Source organism: Cladophialophora psammophila (assembly GCF_000585535.1).
Source record: "Cladophialophora psammophila CBS 110553 chromosome Unknown aczJe-supercont1.17, whole genome shotgun sequence".
In the NCBI taxonomy this organism is placed as follows: Eukaryota; Fungi; Ascomycota; class Eurotiomycetes; order Chaetothyriales; family Herpotrichiellaceae; genus Cladophialophora; species Cladophialophora psammophila.
Genome location: NW_006912938.1, coordinates 157,969 through 174,887, shown reverse-complemented (window position 1 = coordinate 174,887; position 16,919 = coordinate 157,969). Strand labels below are relative to the sequence as shown.

At 51.8% G+C, this 16,919-nt stretch overlaps 9 protein-coding genes across 9 annotated transcripts; 4 read left to right on the top strand and 5 right to left on the bottom strand.

Annotated features, from left to right (window-relative positions):
• Positions 1-467: 467 nt before the first annotated feature.
• Positions 468-1,028, top strand: A1O5_09673 (uncharacterized protein; the record flags this gene model as incomplete). The annotated part of the gene is made up of 2 exons (XM_007750252.1): positions 468-625; positions 680-1,028. Coding segments are annotated over 2 exons (507 nt in total), but the record flags the coding sequence as incomplete, so codon positions are not given.
• On the bottom strand, positions 1,029-2,210 carry A1O5_09672 (uncharacterized protein; the record flags this gene model as incomplete). The annotated part of the gene is made up of 1 exon (XM_007750251.1): positions 1,029-2,210. One exon carries the CDS (start codon positions 2,208-2,210, stop codon positions 1,029-1,031), a length of 1,182 nt encoding a protein of 393 aa, XP_007748441.1.
• A 305-nt stretch (positions 2,211-2,515) lies between these two features.
• On the top strand, positions 2,516-5,650 carry A1O5_09671 (uncharacterized protein; the record flags this gene model as incomplete). The annotated part of the gene is made up of 6 exons (XM_007750250.1): positions 2,516-2,551; positions 2,605-3,151; positions 3,198-3,324; positions 3,406-3,444; positions 3,491-5,435; positions 5,492-5,650. 6 exons carry the CDS (start codon positions 2,516-2,518, stop codon positions 5,648-5,650), a joined length of 2,853 nt encoding a protein of 950 aa, XP_007748440.1.
• A 630-nt stretch (positions 5,651-6,280) lies between these two features.
• On the top strand, positions 6,281-6,961 carry A1O5_09670 (uncharacterized protein; the record flags this gene model as incomplete). The annotated part of the gene is made up of 1 exon (XM_007750249.1): positions 6,281-6,961. The coding sequence occupies one exon, from the start codon at positions 6,281-6,283 to the stop codon at positions 6,959-6,961; it is 681 nt and encodes a 226-aa protein (XP_007748439.1).
• A 1,097-nt stretch (positions 6,962-8,058) lies between these two features.
• A1O5_09669 (uncharacterized protein) lies at positions 8,059-9,542 on the top strand (the record flags this gene model as incomplete). Its single annotated transcript, XM_007750248.1, has 3 exons — positions 8,059-8,368; positions 8,478-9,077; positions 9,187-9,542. The coding sequence occupies 3 exons, from the start codon at positions 8,059-8,061 to the stop codon at positions 9,540-9,542; spliced, it is 1,266 nt and encodes a 421-aa protein (XP_007748438.1).
• Positions 9,543-10,393: 851 nt separating this feature from the next.
• Positions 10,394-10,944, bottom strand: A1O5_09668 (uncharacterized protein; the record flags this gene model as incomplete). Its single annotated transcript, XM_007750247.1, has 2 exons — positions 10,394-10,463; positions 10,508-10,944. The coding sequence occupies 2 exons, from the start codon at positions 10,942-10,944 to the stop codon at positions 10,394-10,396; spliced, it is 507 nt and encodes a 168-aa protein (XP_007748437.1).
• On the bottom strand, positions 10,945-11,190 carry A1O5_09667 (uncharacterized protein; the record flags this gene model as incomplete). Its single annotated transcript, XM_007750246.1, has 1 exon — positions 10,945-11,190. One exon carries the CDS (start codon positions 11,188-11,190, stop codon positions 10,945-10,947), a length of 246 nt encoding a protein of 81 aa, XP_007748436.1.
• A 108-nt stretch (positions 11,191-11,298) lies between these two features.
• A1O5_09666 (uncharacterized protein) lies at positions 11,299-11,681 on the bottom strand (the record flags this gene model as incomplete). Its single annotated transcript, XM_007750245.1, has 2 exons — positions 11,299-11,577; positions 11,625-11,681. The coding sequence occupies 2 exons, from the start codon at positions 11,679-11,681 to the stop codon at positions 11,299-11,301; spliced, it is 336 nt and encodes a 111-aa protein (XP_007748435.1).
• A 695-nt stretch (positions 11,682-12,376) lies between these two features.
• A1O5_09665 (transcription elongation factor SPT6) lies at positions 12,377-16,772 on the bottom strand (the record flags this gene model as incomplete). The annotated part of the gene is made up of 3 exons (XM_007750244.1): positions 12,377-12,645; positions 12,702-16,536; positions 16,593-16,772. 3 exons carry the CDS (start codon positions 16,770-16,772, stop codon positions 12,377-12,379), a joined length of 4,284 nt encoding a protein of 1,427 aa, XP_007748434.1.
• Between the last annotated feature and the right edge of the window lie 147 nt (positions 16,773-16,919).

The window sequence follows — 16,919 nt, the reverse complement described above, 5'->3', positions numbered from 1 at the left end:
CAGGCTGTTGAGGCGGGGGGAAAAGGCTGAAGAAAAGGTGGACAAGTCAAATGCAGTCTGGCGACATCAGCGCGTCAACAGGAGATAAGGAGAAACAGGAAAGTGAAAAGTGAGGTTGAGGATGATGATGATGATGATGATGGATTCAGCGACCAGAGGTTTGACGGAAGTGATGCGAAGTTGCTCATTACTGCGTTGGAACGACAGCGCGCAGAAACAAGAGTCGCAAGGCGATAATAGTAGACAAGGCGCAGTTGCCCTGCTTGGATTTTCGCTTCGGCAAGTCAACCATTCCACATGTAGTTGGTCCTCCCGGCTAACCTGCCATAGAAGATTATGGAAGGATGAGGCTGGCAATCGCTTCCACAGCCTTAAACAGGCTGTTAGCTATGTAGCTGGCTAGCTGTGTAGAATATGTCTTGATGTGTCCCCCACGGCCAACGAGGACCCTCGGTGACCCATTTTCTCTTTGGAGATTCTACTCCGCAAAGTCTGCGAGCTCGGAACTCGACTTTGCGGCCGCCAGGGAATGGTATAGGAGTCTCAACACACAACAGCCTCTACGGCATGTTGGAGAGGTGACTTACGCCCGGTCCAGCGGTCCTGGCGGCCAGAATGTCAATAAGTACGATCATCTTTGGTATCTGGTCGACGAGTGACTCTGACTTGGGTACGACAGAGTTAATTCGAAGGCTCAGCTTCGCGTCCCCGTTGATCGTCTCTTCCCCGTAATCCCTGTCGTTCTACATCGAGGCATCTTGTCCTCTCGATATTACGCGGAGAAGTCATCGAGTTTGGTCATTCAAGCAGATGAAAGTCGAAAGGCCCAAGCCAACAAGGACACCTGCTTCAGAAGGCTCAACGAACTCATAGTGGACGTGTACAAGAACACCGTCCCTGGGGAGACGACAAATGAACAGAAGGAAAGGGTCAAAATCCTTCAGAAGACAGAAAACGAGGCCAGATTGAAAAGGAAGAAATTCCAGTCAAGCAAAAAGCAGTTAAGATCAAAGGGAGATATGGATTGACTAAGTCGACTCAGAGACGACCAAGGATTTCACAACCGAGTCTGCCACTGTCCTGATTGCTGGGTCCAGATCGGAAGTCTGAACGAGCTCTTCAAGCAATCCTTTAACCCAGCCGATCAACTCAAGGCTGTTGGTCTTCTTGCGAGCACCCTTCAGTCGTTCCAGCATATCTCTGAAAGCGGGTGGGAAGATGGGAGAAGAGTGAGGTACCGAGACAAGTGGTAGCTGTATGTGGCAGGCCTGGCTGCACCAACTCTGTGGATATTCCCTCATCAAGAGTACCGCCACATGATCCGCAACTTTGCGACAGGTTGGAATGTCATCGTAGTCCAGAATCATCTTGAAAAAGTCCAAGCCAAACTTTGGGTCGAGGAACTGGGCCATACCAGCGTCGAATATTGCAACGGGAATGGCACCACTCGTCGCGGGTGTCGATTCCAGATTCTGTAGCGCAGATGTATCGGCCTCGTCTTCAGCGTTCGGGCCGACGTCCAGAGCCGTTAGTCTCGGCAACCGCAGAAGATCCTCATCGTCATCTCTTCCGTTTGCGTGTTGTGGTTGATCGGATTTGCGGATGGGGATTCCAAGGATTTCTCGACGGAGGTGAATCTTTGCGATGTAAGACATTTCTAGTCTCGCATATTCCAACCACATGGCTCTTGACCCTTTACAAAATCGAAGACCACGTTGCATGTAACTTCTTGCTTCAGTAATGTCACCATTCTCTTCCAACGCATTTCGGGCGGCATGGATCCATAAATCGGGCTTTGTAGGATGCAATCGGAGCACTTGTGTCAACATATCCTGCAGCTTCTTGTGTGCCTTTTGCTTCCTCGCGAAATCTATTGCCTCCGTCCATAGACCGACATCGCCCGGATGCTTGCGAGTACCGCGGTCAAAGACGAAGAAGATGCGGCGCTTGCCATTGTGTGCTGTGGACTTGATTCCCAATCTCTTGACTCTCTTGCGCCTCAAGGCATCCACGTTTATCTCGAACTCGGCGTACCGAGCGAAGTCCGCGGGCGTGGATCCCCGGGCGTTGATCTTGTGCTCAAAGTCGGATCGTTTGCGGGCGATGCGGGTAATCTCATCGGCGCTGAAGATACATTTGCGTTCGTATTCCTTCAGTTCAGGTACCGATTGTTCCAGGAAAAAGCGAGCCTTGTCGCTCGCGGCAGCCATAATTTACCCTGCTGGTAACTAAGCCTGCTGGGATTCTCTGAATAGTGGAAAGAAGAGAACGGATTTTGGGGAGCATTTTTCTGGTGCGGAAGAAATTGACCCGCAGTTTTCCCACTTGGTTGCTTCGACTGCGGATCATCAGGGGTTCGTGTGTACCCGAGTCCTGACCTTTCATCTGTCCTCATGCGCAGCTTGCACCTTTCAACCTTCTAGCCGTTTCTTACACCGTCTTGTCACTCTTTCACTCTCTTCTTCTTGTTCTCTAGATGCTGCTAGCCGTCTTGTAATCGTCACTGATATACCAAATGGCGCCCAGGAAGGATGGTGATGTGGTGTTCTCTGTAAGCACCCAAACCCGCTTCTCCTCTTGTTGAGGTAAACTGACGGTTGGCAGTTCAATGGAAAATGGGTGTCTTGGGCTCATACCGTCGTCGCATATGCGGCCTTCATTGGAGCATTGATTGTGGGTGTTTCTCTCCACTATCACAAAATTGTGCAGAACGAGCACTATGGATACCCGGATGAATGGTTTCCTTCCGTTTCGGCCACCATTGGCGATCGATACCCTGAGCGCTCGGTATTTATGGTCTTCATTGCTATCACCTCCGGACCCCGATTTGCCCTCGTCACTCTCTGGTACTTCCTCACCAGAAGACCAAACTCGAATCTGCCGGCGATCATCGCAACCACAGGCTTGTTAAGAACACTGACATGTGGAGGGTGGACATACGTGACATCTACGGACGACCATGATTGGCATGATATTTTCATGATTTCCTACCTGATATTCACCCTGCCTTGGACGTTGGGATGTCTAGCTCTGAGTCCGCCCAACGCGAAAGCCATCAAATATCGAAAAATCTTGGCTAGCTTGTTCTTCGGTACTCTTGTACCCTTGATCTATTTCTTCATCCAGCATAAAATCCACAAGGTTGCAGGCGGTGAGTCTTTCGGCTACAATCCGGACCTTTGGGCTGATTTCTCAAGCGTACACCATCTACGCCTTTTTTGAATGGTCTCTGATCTTGTTCGATGTGGCCTTTGATTCGGTCACTGCGCTTGACTATGAAACATTTGAAATCGTGGTCAAAGATGTCAAGGGCTCTAGCAGAGGGTATGTACAGCTGCTCCCAAAATACGCAAATGTACGAACAAGTCGAAGTTTTGGCTTGGGGACCTACTAACCCTTTTGCAGTGACGCGAAACTACTGAAGGATTCTGTGAAAGAGAAACAGTAAGTTGAGAGTGATTACTCTATTGACTCTGCTGATGGATCCCAGACACGAGAGTCCTCTGATCGAGACCTCTACCTTTGATGGTCTGTACTATTGGCCCGCGATGCTGGACGCAACTGCGGACATTCTCCATGGATTTTTCTTCTGGTCTATCCTCACTTCTCTCGGTGTCCTCATTTGGTATTTCCCGCTCTGGCACATGGGGATCTCGGGCTACGAGGTCATGGTCATGTCTCCTGCTTCACCTTTGATACTTGCCATCCCTTCCGTTCGATCTTTTACAATCAAGAACTTTCGCTGGGTTCACATGGCTTCTCTGGTGGGCCTTGTGGCTTGGTTAGTAAAGGACCCCGCATACCGTTTGTTCACTGTCGGGTTTGCCGTCATGTTGGGTTGTATAGCCTGGTCAGCAGAGTGGTATGCTGAACGAAGAAACTCGACGCGGCTTCAAAGAAGAATCTTGGCATGGAGTACTGGTTTCGTGCTGTCGAGCATTGCCAAGTTTGCGAATCACACCAACAATCCTGTCTGGCCCATTTTACATTCCGGGATCGGTGGCTGGAACAAGACCGCTTTGGTGATCGCCCTGGTTGCTGTATGGCGGTCCACCCGACCAGAAGCCTTCAGTGGTGGAGACTACGTCCCCCCAAATGCGAAGAAAGGCTCAAGCCTTTTGGCTGGTCTCGGCCTGGGAGGGCTCTTCTTTTCCATGCACTCTTTGCTCTCAGACTCCAGCACCATGATATTGTGGGTCTGGGAGGGTTATCCTGTACGAGGGCCGCTGGCAGTACCCCATGGTGCCGTGACGATAGTTGTGATGAGCCTCGGATTGTTTCTAGGATTTGCCCTCCCTGGCTTTTTTGGGACATGGACAGCCTATGGATTGGGAGCTATCGGTGCAGCCTTACTCACCAGCTACAGCAACTGGACCGGCTACTATGGTGGTCTGATTCTTGCCTTCTACACTATGGGAGTTGCGCCAGTGCTTATCTCTTCCGCCGCCCAACACAGTCCGGCTTCTACCTTTGGCTTCGGCTATTTCATGTACAACATCATGGTCCTCTTCCATGTCTGGGTTGTGGCATATGCGTTCGTCCCTGGAGGACCCCTCGTTCGAGAGCACACCGATTGGGTGATGATCACAATGATGCTTCTGATCGGTGCTGGCGTCTTTTCAGCCTTGGCCACTAACTCGGCCTATCAACCGAAGAGCAAGTCGAGCCCTCGTGGACGGAAGCAGTCCAGCTACTACCTTCATATCCTACTCGTCCTGCAGCTGTTGACGGCCTTCATTGCGTATATACGCTTTCCAACCTATGATTATGTACCATACCATCCAGAGGAGAAGCTGATAACCGCTGGAATCTGGACCATCCACTTTTCGCTGGACAATGACGACTGGTCGTCTGAGCGAAGGATGCGAGACGCGATCAAGGAATTGGAGCTGGACGTGGTGGGATTGCTGGAGTCTGATCTGCAACGAATCATTATGGGCAACCGCGACACCACGCAGTATCTTGCTGAGGATTTGGGCATGTACGTGGACTTCGGTCCTGGGCCGAATAAACACACGTGGGGATCAGCACTGCTATCCAAGTTCCCCATTCTCAACTCGACTCATCACTTGCTCCCTTCGCCGGTCGGCGAACTTGCGCCTGCAATTGAAGCCACGCTGGATGTATACGGAACCCAGGTCGATGTATTTGTTTTCCACTCGGGACAAGAGGAAGATCCCGAGGACCGACGCCTTCAGACGGAGTATTTGTCCAAGCGGATGGGGGCGACAACTCGACCGGCAATCTTGCTGAGTTACCTCGTGGTCAAACCGGGAGAAGGAAACTACAACACGTACGTGAGTGAACTAAGTGGAATGCACGACATTGACTCTCGTGATTGGGACCGATGGTGCGAGTACATCCTGTACAAGGATATCAAGCGCGTGGGATACGCCCGGGTCAGCAGGGGTACCATTACCGACACTGAGATCCAGGTAAGCAGAAGCACCCATTGGATATTGGTTTACTGAACATCACTAACGCGAGGCAGGTGGGCAAATTTGTGGTTGGAGAGCCGGTTTCGTACACGGACGAGAGGATTCCTGAAGAGCAGGTACCGCCTGGACGCAGATTCCCAGCGCTATTCCGTGGGGAGGGTGTGCGTGGACACAGATACCACGTCTTTGACGAGCCATGGTATTATGCGTAGGGAGGGCAAGTCACCTGTTGGGATATCTACTCAGAACGAGGTACATACGAGGTATTGTGATAATCTGCGCTGTAGCACGATGGGCCCGGAGCCTAATATGAAGCAGCCAAAGAAGCGCCTTGCTGAACCTGTGCAGCCAATCCAAGGCTCGCCTGCTGTGGCAAACGTGCACATCAAGCACGTCTTATCGTTATCGCGAAAATCATGCGGGGTTGTTCAAGCGGGCAGAACTGACTCGGGTGGTGGCGGCGGTGACGGCAGTGACTCAACCTGCCAACGTGACCACGATTGTGGGCTTGTGGGCTTGACCAGTGAATCATGCGCATCTCGATTAACCAACCTTATTACTGCCTGCCTATCGCCTCACAAGCACAGGTCCCTCTGCTGTCTCCCAAACCCTCCTTAAGTAGCAACTCAAATCTGTTTGCCTTTCTTCCACCACCACGTTACTTGCTGCTCTTCCTTCTTCGATCCCCCAGGGCATCACGCTCATGTGCACTACTTACAGGTAATCACCCCAGGCTGTGGACTTTCCTTTGCTGTTATTGGAGCTTGGTGAAAGGCGTTTTCTACATACCTATAATCAGTCCACTTCACTTCCCTTCGCTAGGGCTAGTGGTTGTCTCTACAATGCCTGATTCCTCTCCTTCTCCCGCTCCCGGCCCCCGGGCCATCAAGATCCCTTTGCACACGGGGAACAATGCAGACTACTCTCCGCCGAACCGACGTCGACGAAGTGAACGCTACCCTCACCACGCCGAAAGTGCCGAAGCTTCTGATGCTGGCCCGTCATCGCTAGGCTCAGGCTCAGGCTCCGATCAAGACTCGCACTGGTCCTACAGCCCTATTCCCACTCGGCCCCAGCCCCAGCATCTCCTGCGCAACAATGTCCCTTCAGCGGGTGTGGTGGTCCGACTCCCTGCCTCGTTACACTCCGACAACGAGCCCAGCCCATCACAACGGAAAGACAAGCACAAGGCTGGCCTCCCGCCGCCTAGCAGCATGCCCATGCTCTTCAACGCTTCCTCCTCTTTACTTGGGCCTTCGATGCTCTCCTCCAGCTCTTACAAATCCATCAATTTGAATGCTCATCACGACGATCCGGACGAGCCCCCTCGACTGATCACATACACAAAATATAGCCAGGGGTTTACATGGAATGACGAGCTGTTCTTGCCAAGCTATATGCTGGGACGATATGGGGAGAGGGGCCGAAAGAAGCTATACGACGGAGACTTTGGGGACGAGGATCACTGCCCTGTGGCTGAGATCTTCGTCACGGACGAAGAGGCCGAGGCCATGATGCCATGATGCCATGAGCAACGTCGGAAATGATCACTCGAAGCCACGAGGTCTGGATTAAGGCATGATACACACGGCAGCAATGTCAGTCAGGGCGGCGTCCTCAAGCACGGAACATCGACGGAGAAGTCAATGTCGAAAGTTACTCAGCTCTAGATTGGTCGGTCGGCTGGTAAGGACAAGGTACATTCGGTTGGCTTTTGGCAAGGCGACGTCAGAGACACCCGGACTTGCAGGATTTGGATAGGGCTTCCGAAACACGACAGGAGGCACTCTTTCACAGGTTACAGGCACTAAGGATTATCTCGACTCACGACAGGCAGCGTACCCGTAACTACATGGCACCAATGGTACGTTGGAAATGGGAGACGTTGGAGGTCGATCCAAGGGCGTTGCGGTTATTTATCTCTTGGGCCACCGCTCTCTAGCCCCAGTTCGTCTTGTTTGGAACTAGTTATTCACACAGCAACAAACATATATTGTGTTGTTATTATGTAGCACGTCACCCCCCCACCGGGTTTCCCTTCCTAATTAATTCATCTCAATCCAGCACGTACGTACCAGGTATTGCACATGCAAACCCTCCCAGTTGTTGGCAGATGCCTTAGTCCCGCGGCTGCATTGGCCCTCTGCAGACACCTAAACCCCGCCCACTTTAGTAGCCGACTCTGATGGACCCCATTTGATCCCATCTCTAGCGAAACAATGCCAACGGCCAACTCAGCAGTGGGCAGCGTCTCATGCGTCAAAATCCACGATTCAGCCCGTGTAACTCGTCTCGCTCGGCGATGCGCTGGCAACGTTCTCTCGACTTGCATGAAACAGTTTGTGGAAAGGTACAGGCTCCGACTGCAGCTCCCCGCCGGCAAATGACTTGTCTATCAACAACCATGCCAGTCCAACGGAGGTATTTGATGATCCCAAAGGCCACTTTATGCTTTGTGATCGAAAGGTCAGCTTCTGCCATCCCCGAATAACTTCCTGTAGCTAGATTTTTCCCCTGGTTGATGCGCTACACATCGAATCACCGACACAACCCTTGACGAAGACCAGATCACAAATCTATCTATTTAGTCAAATTGTCTGGACGACAGAACCCACCGAGAATGTCCGAAAATTTGCTGTCACTTGTCAACGAGCTCTCGCAACTCGCCAGCAGCTACGTGCCTTCCACAGGCCATGATGCAGCGTCTCTCGCACCCAAAGCAGCTCTCGTCAACCTCTCTAAGAAAATTATGTATTCCCTGATGGATCCAGGCATGATGGTTCAGGCCCACTCACTACAAATGGCCGAACTGGTCTCTGTCCGTACACTGTTGGACTTCAAGGTATTTGAGAAAATGCCAGCTGAAGAGGGAAAGACCATCAGCGCAAAAGAGTTGAGTGAAGTGTCTGGCGTCCAGGATGTCTTGCTTGGTATGGCTCCTGTTCCACTTGATTCACTGCTGGTGATGGGGTCCCGGTGGTCCCGCTTGACCCGAGAAGGCCAATGGAAAAGTGGTGATGCTGACACAAAGGTCATCAGAAAGACTGTTGCGCCCTCTGGTCGCGTCGGGATTCATAACTCAGTCCCCTGAAGATGGCTCCTATGGCTGCACCAAGTTTTCACAGGCCTACACTTCCTTTCCTGGAATGTTCTTTACATTAATGTTCGACCACTTCCTTCAGCCCATGACGGATCTCCCGAAATACCTTGCCAAACATGGGGCTGTAGAGCCAACATCTTTCTACGTCAATCCATACTCGGACTACCACAACGCAAGCGACTCCGGGTTGACGACGTGGGAAATCATGTCCAAAGACCCAGAGAAACTGAAGACATTCCAGCTTGGGCTGAAAATGGGTGACAACCTGGTTCCTGTCATAGGCTATTATGATTTCAATCAACTTGCATTAACTGAAGAGGAGTTGCAGACGAACCCTGATCGAGCAGCTCTGGTGGATATTGGTGGCGGAGTAGGGAACACCGTAAAGAAAGTCTTGGATGAGTACAAGGAGTTGACCCCCAAAAACGTGGTCTTGCAAGATCAAAAGGAGATTATAGCAATGGCCGAGAAAGAGAAGATTGCCCCTGAAGGGATCAAGCTGATGGAGCACGATTTCTGGACCGAACAGCCTGTTAAAGGTGAGTCACTCCAGCCAAAAAAAAAAAAGGGGCAACAGGCTTGAGTCTTGCTGTTCGAATTTGTTTTCCGATAAAGGCGTGTATGCTGTCATTCTGACTTTCTGCGCAGGCGCCAAAGCGTACTACTTCCGGCGAGTCTTCCACGACTACAGCGACGAACTCTGCGCCAAAGCGCTGAATCAGATCATCCCCGCAATGGTGCAGGACTCCCGCATCCTGATTGCTGACATGCTGATTCCAGAAATCATGACGGACAAGGAGGCACATACCGCAGCTTTGGATGTTGCGTGTATGGTCATGGGTGGGAAGGAGAGGACAGAAGCAGATTTCCGGAAACTGTTCGACAGCGTGGGGCTTGAGGTGGTCAAGATCCATCGCGCACCAGAGGTCGCGGCAGGCGTAGTAGAAGGAAAGCTGAAGCCTGTTAACGAGGCGAATGGGACGAATGGGACGAATGGGCCGTGATGTAGAAGCGATAGAGGTAGGCTGGAGCACGGTGTTCTGCCGGCACCCAGCCCGAGCCGAGAGCACTTCGTACATTCATATGGATCCTGACCATATACGGTGATTGCCAACGGCGGTGGACATCCCTTGCATGCTGCCCATCTATCGAACATGTACGAGTTGTAGGGGTTACACAAACTCAAAGTAGAAAAAGGGGATGTTCAGCCTTCTCGCACACGTGATCTGACATCTTCACCTGCAAGTAATGCTTGCCCGCCTCCTTCGCCATGGAGCTCCTAAGTACCAACGATTTCAGTGGCGGGAGAAAGCAGGAAAACTGGGCATCTCTTCCTCCCATCGCTGAGGAATTCCCGCGAATATGAGATGCGCAGACATGATGGGACGCTCTTCGAATCACATCTGAGGCCGATTCCGGGCTTTGGGCTAATATGAGCTACTCCAAACGAGAAGGTCTCTGAAGGGGAGAGGGAGCCTCGTTGATGGGGGGAGATGCGCGCAGTTTCAGCGCCAATATACCTCCTCCGTATATGCATAATATATTGATTAGCATAACAGCCATACAGTTTGCGCCAGAGAGGTATGAATGGAATACCAAGACTATGTATTTACCCCCATAAGGAAAACGGGTCATGAAATTCATAGATTGCGGTAGATATAACAGTATTTCCGCATTTATCCTGAAAACAAATCGCCATCTTTCTTCACCATAAGATCCCATTCATTGCTCTGTCCACCCCGGACTCGACACAACTTGCCACCCCGACCGCCTCGGACGCATCACTGCCCACACAAGCCAGGACATAAAACACTCAATACGGATCGTATATCCTCTTGATTGCCCACAGCCTCTCTTAATGTTTTCTCCCGTTAAAATCCGCCTTCCAGTCTGGGTCAAATCTGTCCGCTTCATCCATGTAAAGGCTGGGTTTGGCGCCAGTCTCTTCATGGCTGGCACCTTGACGTACATGATGTCGTGCTGCTTTTCGTCCGGCACTGCCTGTGGAGTGTCAAAAGAAGACACTCGGGCGACGACGCTGTTGAAGTAAGAGATCCGCCATGCCGGGGTGACGCCCGAGTACGGTTCGGATGCGTCCCTAAACACCTGGCCACCACCGACGAGCTCGAGGTTGTTGGTTGTGAACTGGTCGAGCGTCCCGTCGATGGTTCCAATCATGGTTCGCAGAGCGCTAAAGTTCTGCGTCACCGAGGCGCGGTCGACCAGCCGGTTTCCAGCACCGTATGTCCCGCCGCCGCCACCGCGAAGGGCGAAGAAAAGGTCGCTGTGCAGGCAAGCATTGGCCGTCACAAGTGAGCCGTCGGCAAGGACAACCGCGAGTTCCAGCGCCTGGTCTGCTCCCAGGCCAAAGTCTCGCGATGCAGAGCCGTGGCCACCGCCCTTCATCTAGCCTCCAAGAGCCCCAAGAGAGGGAGTACCACCAGTGACAATAACGGCGTTGTGCTTCTGAGCCTCTGCCGCCACATCGCCCCACGAGTACCCGCCTGCGACCTTGAACGCGCTTCCAGTCCAATTGTTCGCGGTACATCCGGTGGAGGACTCAAAAATGTTTTGAAAAGTGATGCCCTTCCGAAGATGCCGGAATTCGAACTTCCAGACCATTGGATCCCTCAGAGCGTCCGAGCTGGTCATGGCCCGTGCTCTTAACCACCAGCCGGATGTTAAAGAGCTTGGAAAAGACGATCGTCAAGGCAACCTGTCGAGGGTCTGTGCAGTTGACTGCATAGCTCGAACTCACTACTAGTGTGTAGGACCTCTGAGCAGTCTCCCTTGCCGTAGCATTGACGGGAGGGCAGGCGATATTGGTTGGGTATGAGAGCTCAACGACATGTCAGCTTGGAACGTGGCATTGTCCCAGTTCGCATCGGCATAAGTCACATTGAGCTGGATTGGAAGCAGGACCAGGATAGCAAGAGAGGGCGACAGGTTGTGTTCGAATCGAGTTTCCACTAACCTTGAGGTTGAAGAAATCTTAGAGAATATTGGAAGGCCAGCATCGGTCGCCAGAAATTTATCCATCTGGTCAGATATTCCGCATTGGACGACCTAACTTGTTGGAAACATACGCATTTGCACGAACTACTGGGAGCAGCGTTGGCCGCTGAAGCAACTGCGGCAGACATGATTGCCAGAAGCATCAAGGGAAGCCGACCGGACGAGAACAGCACACCCGTGATCTCTCTTGTCTCGTTGTCGTAAGGGCGATGGACTGTGGATCGAGGGGATGAGCAAGTCGTCCTGACAGATGTAGCAGCATGAGCATCGCTGGCATTTCATGTACGCTTGTTGTGAAATTCCTCCATCATCCGGGCGGCTACAATGGCATGCTGGATGGCAAGATGGGTGCCGCTTCCTGCCTGCTGTGAAGAAGTCGACTGAGAATCAGCTACAGTCGAAGTAAGGTGAAGAGCAAGTGCGAGGCCCAGACCTTGAGGCTTGAGCAGTTACTCCCAAATGGTGCCATCAGCCACCAGTTCCGGCCATTGAGAGAGACGAGACCGTCGAGGCTGAAAATAGCACCCATTCACAGATGGACAGGGTCAATAGGGCACCAGGCCGAGTACGATGTAACGAGATGAGATAGCTGGGCCGAAATTGGGCCAAATTGACGAGGGTAGCATCAGATCTCTCGAGGCCAACATATCTGCTCATTCCGTATCTAGCTCGTCCTTGAGCATCATGTCGGTACTAATACATCGTTTCCTCCCTGGGGCCCATACTTTGTCCCAGTACAAGGTATTTGCCGGGATGCTGTAGATTCGCATCCAATGTGTGCGGCCAGTATTCGAATGCTCGGTCGTCCCAATTCCCAAATATTCTATCTTCGCATGGGCCTGCCCATCGCCGCCGCCTCATGCATGTTCTGGAAAATGAGCTTGAAGCCGTTGCACAGATCTCTCATGGTGGGATATGGTTGCTTCATCAATTCGAACCCTTGTGGAATTACCCTCACGCTCCAGTCCATCAGCTTCGCGTTTTGGCCCGCCTTGAAGACGAGGTGGAACTGCCCTGGTCGCTCACGGTTGAGGCAGAATTGGTACATGGAGCGTTTGGGGTTAGCATTGGTATAGGTCGTCAGCCACTCTTCTGTTCCCAGCGTCAGTCATATCTGATGTCAGGTTCGCAAAGAATAACAAACTCACCTAATGCAGCCTTGGACTTGTTCTGGAATTTCTCGTTATTGCACATCTCGTCCACTTTTCGAGCCATGGCCTTGACATGCAGCACGATCAGTTCGTCCAAGTCGGAGTAGTTGTACCGTCCACCTATCCTCAGTGTCCTTCCCAAGGAGAACTCGTTCTCTTTGTCCAGTTCAAGGACATCAATATGTTGGAATATACCGTCAGCAACTTTCCATGTTACGGCAAGATGATCGTTTCCTTTGGATGACGGGCGAATGACGATATCACCCCGATTCTGGCTGCCCAAATACTCTTCCGCTTGCTTCGCATTGAACGGCCGGAATAGGGGGTGCTTGATCACTCGGGTGACCCGACTGCCCAAATCTGTCTTCTCTTCCAACAACTTCTTGTCCGCAGCCTCCTCGCGATCGTCCCACTCGTCGTAGTTTCGTTCGTTGTGACTATATCTCTTGAATGGTTTTTTCAACTGCTCGTCTCTCAAGCTCACAGTGACTATAAAGTCTTTGCGGTTGATCGAGGTGATGTGGGCTTGAACGGTCTGATGGATGTTGTATAACTGCTTCGGTGACAACGCAGGGTCTGCCCATTGACGATCCTCAACCACAGCATCCAATCCGCATTCGAATCTGCCCTCCATGTGATCGTCGGTGACCTTCTTGAGCGTCATTGGAACATTCATGCCTCTCTGCAGGGATTCTCTGGTCTCCCCTGTGAGCATTGTGAAGATTTCCGACTCTCCTAGATTTACCCGGAATGGGTTTCTCAGTTCTTCGTAAGGATCGTTGAGTTCGGCGGTAATGTTCTCCAGAGTGCTGCGCTTTTTTGAGTTCAGGTTTTGTTCCAACTGCGCGGCATATTCTTCGAGAACCAGGTCATGAACGCGTTCCTGTGCTTCTTCTCGTATTAGGCGGCGAACTATAGCTCCTGATCCTCCTTCTTGTCTCTCGGCCTCAATATCTTCTTCATCAAGTTCAAGCGCATCGGCTGCCATTTTCCGGGCGATGTCGTAGTCTTCAGGGTGTATTCGAGTGTTGTCCAAATACTCCGAGTCTGGGTCCGACATGTCAAAGTCGATGTACAAGAAGGATGCAGCATTGGCCCATACTTTGGGTCCCATCGCTTGGTATTTGTCGTTGAGGCCCAGCAGGTCCTCGCGAGCCCTGACAAACCCATTGTTGAGGTTGATAACTTTCACCAGCTGGGAAGCCTTTCGGGGTCCGAGGCCGGCAACGTAGGGAAGCAGGTTTGCCAGCCCGGGGTCAGTCACGGCCTCATTGATGTTCACGCCGGTCATGGTGACCGTGTCGACAAGAGCAGTTTCCAGTTTCTTCAGTAATTTGTCTTGCGGCACAAGGTTCTGGGCCGGGTGGAAGTTGATGGATACAATGTCCCGACCTAGAGCGGCATACTCTTTCAAGGGAGATTGCATGTACCTCGCTAGACCAACACAGTAGAGGGCCATTTCAGGAACCCCGGGGTTATCGGATTTCATGCGATCGCCTGATTTCGACATCCGAGCAACTTCGTCGTTAACGAGAATGACATCCAACAGATCGCTTCGATCCTGGTCATCATCATCGCTGTATGTCGCACCTCGGAGGTCGTAGTTGTTGACTAAGGCGGTCAGGTTTGCTAGAAGTTTGCGGGTATCAGGACACCATCCCGAGACCGCGATAACTTCAGGCTCTCTCCTCCGAATGACTTCCAATAGCGGGTCCACGTCCTTGCCGTCGGAAATGCCGCGTTCTCGATTGCCAGGGCCGAGGTCCTTATACTTACCATGCTCAAGGACTCTACCCTCGTCACCGACGTAGGCCCAGTAGATGGGGTCACGACCAATTGCCCCGCCGCCGTTCGTCATGGCTAAGACCCGCGGAACGGTACCTTTCGCCAACCCTCTTGGCTTCCAGGGAGCCTGATCGAGCTTCACATAGAACTCATCGCGGCAATCATTCCCGATAGTTGCTTCGCATTGGTCCTTGAGATTTTCTTTCACCGACCGGGCCATGAGCCTCATGATCTTGTCAACGGCACTCGATACGGCTTCACGGCGCTCCTGGTTCCACGCATCAGCCACGGTAGAGTAATTGTCTGTTTCAATCTGCTTGTTGAGTTCTTTCTTGAAAGTGTCCAACTCGGGCAGTCGAACCCGAATCTCGATCAAGCCTTCTTCCTCGGCCTTCAGCATCTTAAGGAACAGGTCAGGTCGTTCGCTGAAATAGATGCATTTCTGGTTCCGAAGATATTTGAATTCATAGTAAGGATGTTGCTCGTCGATCTTGCGAAGACCTTTTTCGGTACGGTGGCAGTCAATCACCCCGTGAGGGAAGATCTTCTCTCTGATGAGACGGCGGAATCGTGGGCTCGCGGCCAGTTGTTCGACGAACATCGCCTTCGCCGCTTTGAGCACTCTGGCGCCAGTAGAGAATTCTTCGTCGATTAGTGTTTCAGCAAGATTCTCTGGGCTGTCAGAGGAATCTTCTGTGTACGTTCGGACGCCTTCTCTGGCGGCGTTTCGTGCGAATGCGTCTGCAGTTATTCCAAAGGCACGAACGAGACCGAATGCTCTTGAGGCACGAATTTCCTCGTAAACACTTCTCGTCGAAGCTTTCTTCTGAGACATATTCACACCATTGGGTTCGCCATTCGAGGTCAGGGCCAAATCTTTAAGCTGTGATGCGTACTCGAAATACAGATAGTCCTGCAAATCCTGAAGATCCTCCATCGTAGCAGCCCGTGGGAGGAGTTGTTCGAAAGTGGCGTCCTCGGACACATTAGTCGACTTCAAATCATCGTATGTCTTCTGAAGCGCTCGTTTCCTTTCGATGAGGGCTCTGTATTTGAGATCGAGCTCCAAGATACGCCACAGATCTTTCTGATTGAGGAGTTTGACGGTGTCATCGACAACTTTTGGAGTCCCGTCTTCCTGCACACCAACCACCTTAGTCTGAGGGAACAGAAGATAATCTTTTCGATGCATGTAAATAAACGGCGGTTCGAAATCCTGCCGAGTCATCAAATCCAGATTGTCTGCGACAGCCCGTCTGAATGGTTCATGGTGAATAGGGTCGTGTCCTTTCGACGGCAGTACGAGGTTGGCTATCCACGCAGCTTCTTCTTTGACCTCATCTTCGGTCAATTCAAGGTCGCGGTATGGTCTCCTAGCTAGCTGATGTCGTTCGGGTATATCAGTAAATCGGATTTCATTGTCCTTGTCGGTCAGAAGCTTCTCGGCCAGCTGAGAAGGTTCAAAGACGTCTTTGAGATGGAGGTTCTTGTCTTTTTCAGCCTCTTCTTCGTCAGCCTCTTCTTCCTTTTCAAGTGCAAAATCGTAATCTGTTCCATCACCGAACGCTGCACGAAAGTCTTCCAGAGCTTGCTCATCGAGACCAGCTGCATCTGCGATGCCTAGCTCTGCGATACCTCGACGATTATGCCTGGCCACTTCCTCGTCTTCGCGTTGCCGTTGTTGTTCTTCATCCGAGAAAATATCCTCTTCGATGAAGTCGTCAAACTCGTCCTGCAGCCCTCTTCGATCTTGACGACTCCGCCGACTATAGTCAGCTGCCTCCTCTTCCTCGTCGGAATGGCCAAAAATATCATTCACCCCAGAATGTTGTTGTGCATCGCGGTCTTCGCGAGGGCCTCGCTTGAGTCTCTTGAACTTTGATTCGGTCGGCTCCTCGGTTGGCTTCATGCCGATCAATTCCAAATCTTCTTCATCGAGGTCTTCGTCTTCACGTTCTTCGCGGCGGCGTTTCTTACGTTCTCGTCTCCGTTCTCGGCGGGTTTCTTCATCATCTTCATCTTCGTCGACAATAAAGTCTTTGGCAATCTGGCATAAACATTAGAATTGGCATCTCCGAAGTCTCTTGGTGGGAGAAGCTTCACCTCCGCCGCAGCCTCCTCGTCCTCTTCCTCTTCTTCTTCTTCTTCTGACGAATCGTCAAAACGGCCGTTTGCGCCACTTGACTTGGTTCTCTCTTCACCAGTCTCTTCGTCGAAGGACTCGTCCTCCTCCTCCTCCTCCTCCTCATCCAGGACTGCGCGATCATCGATGAGATGATCCATGCTGACAGAAGTGCAATGCGCAAATACAAGAGCCAGGGAGTTGAGGTGGTGCGAGGGGTGTTGAATCCGTAGGTAGCAAGTTCGCGATGCAGGGCGCTGGCAATGAATGCTCTACCGTCTTAAATGGAACTGCGAAAGTCCAGAGGC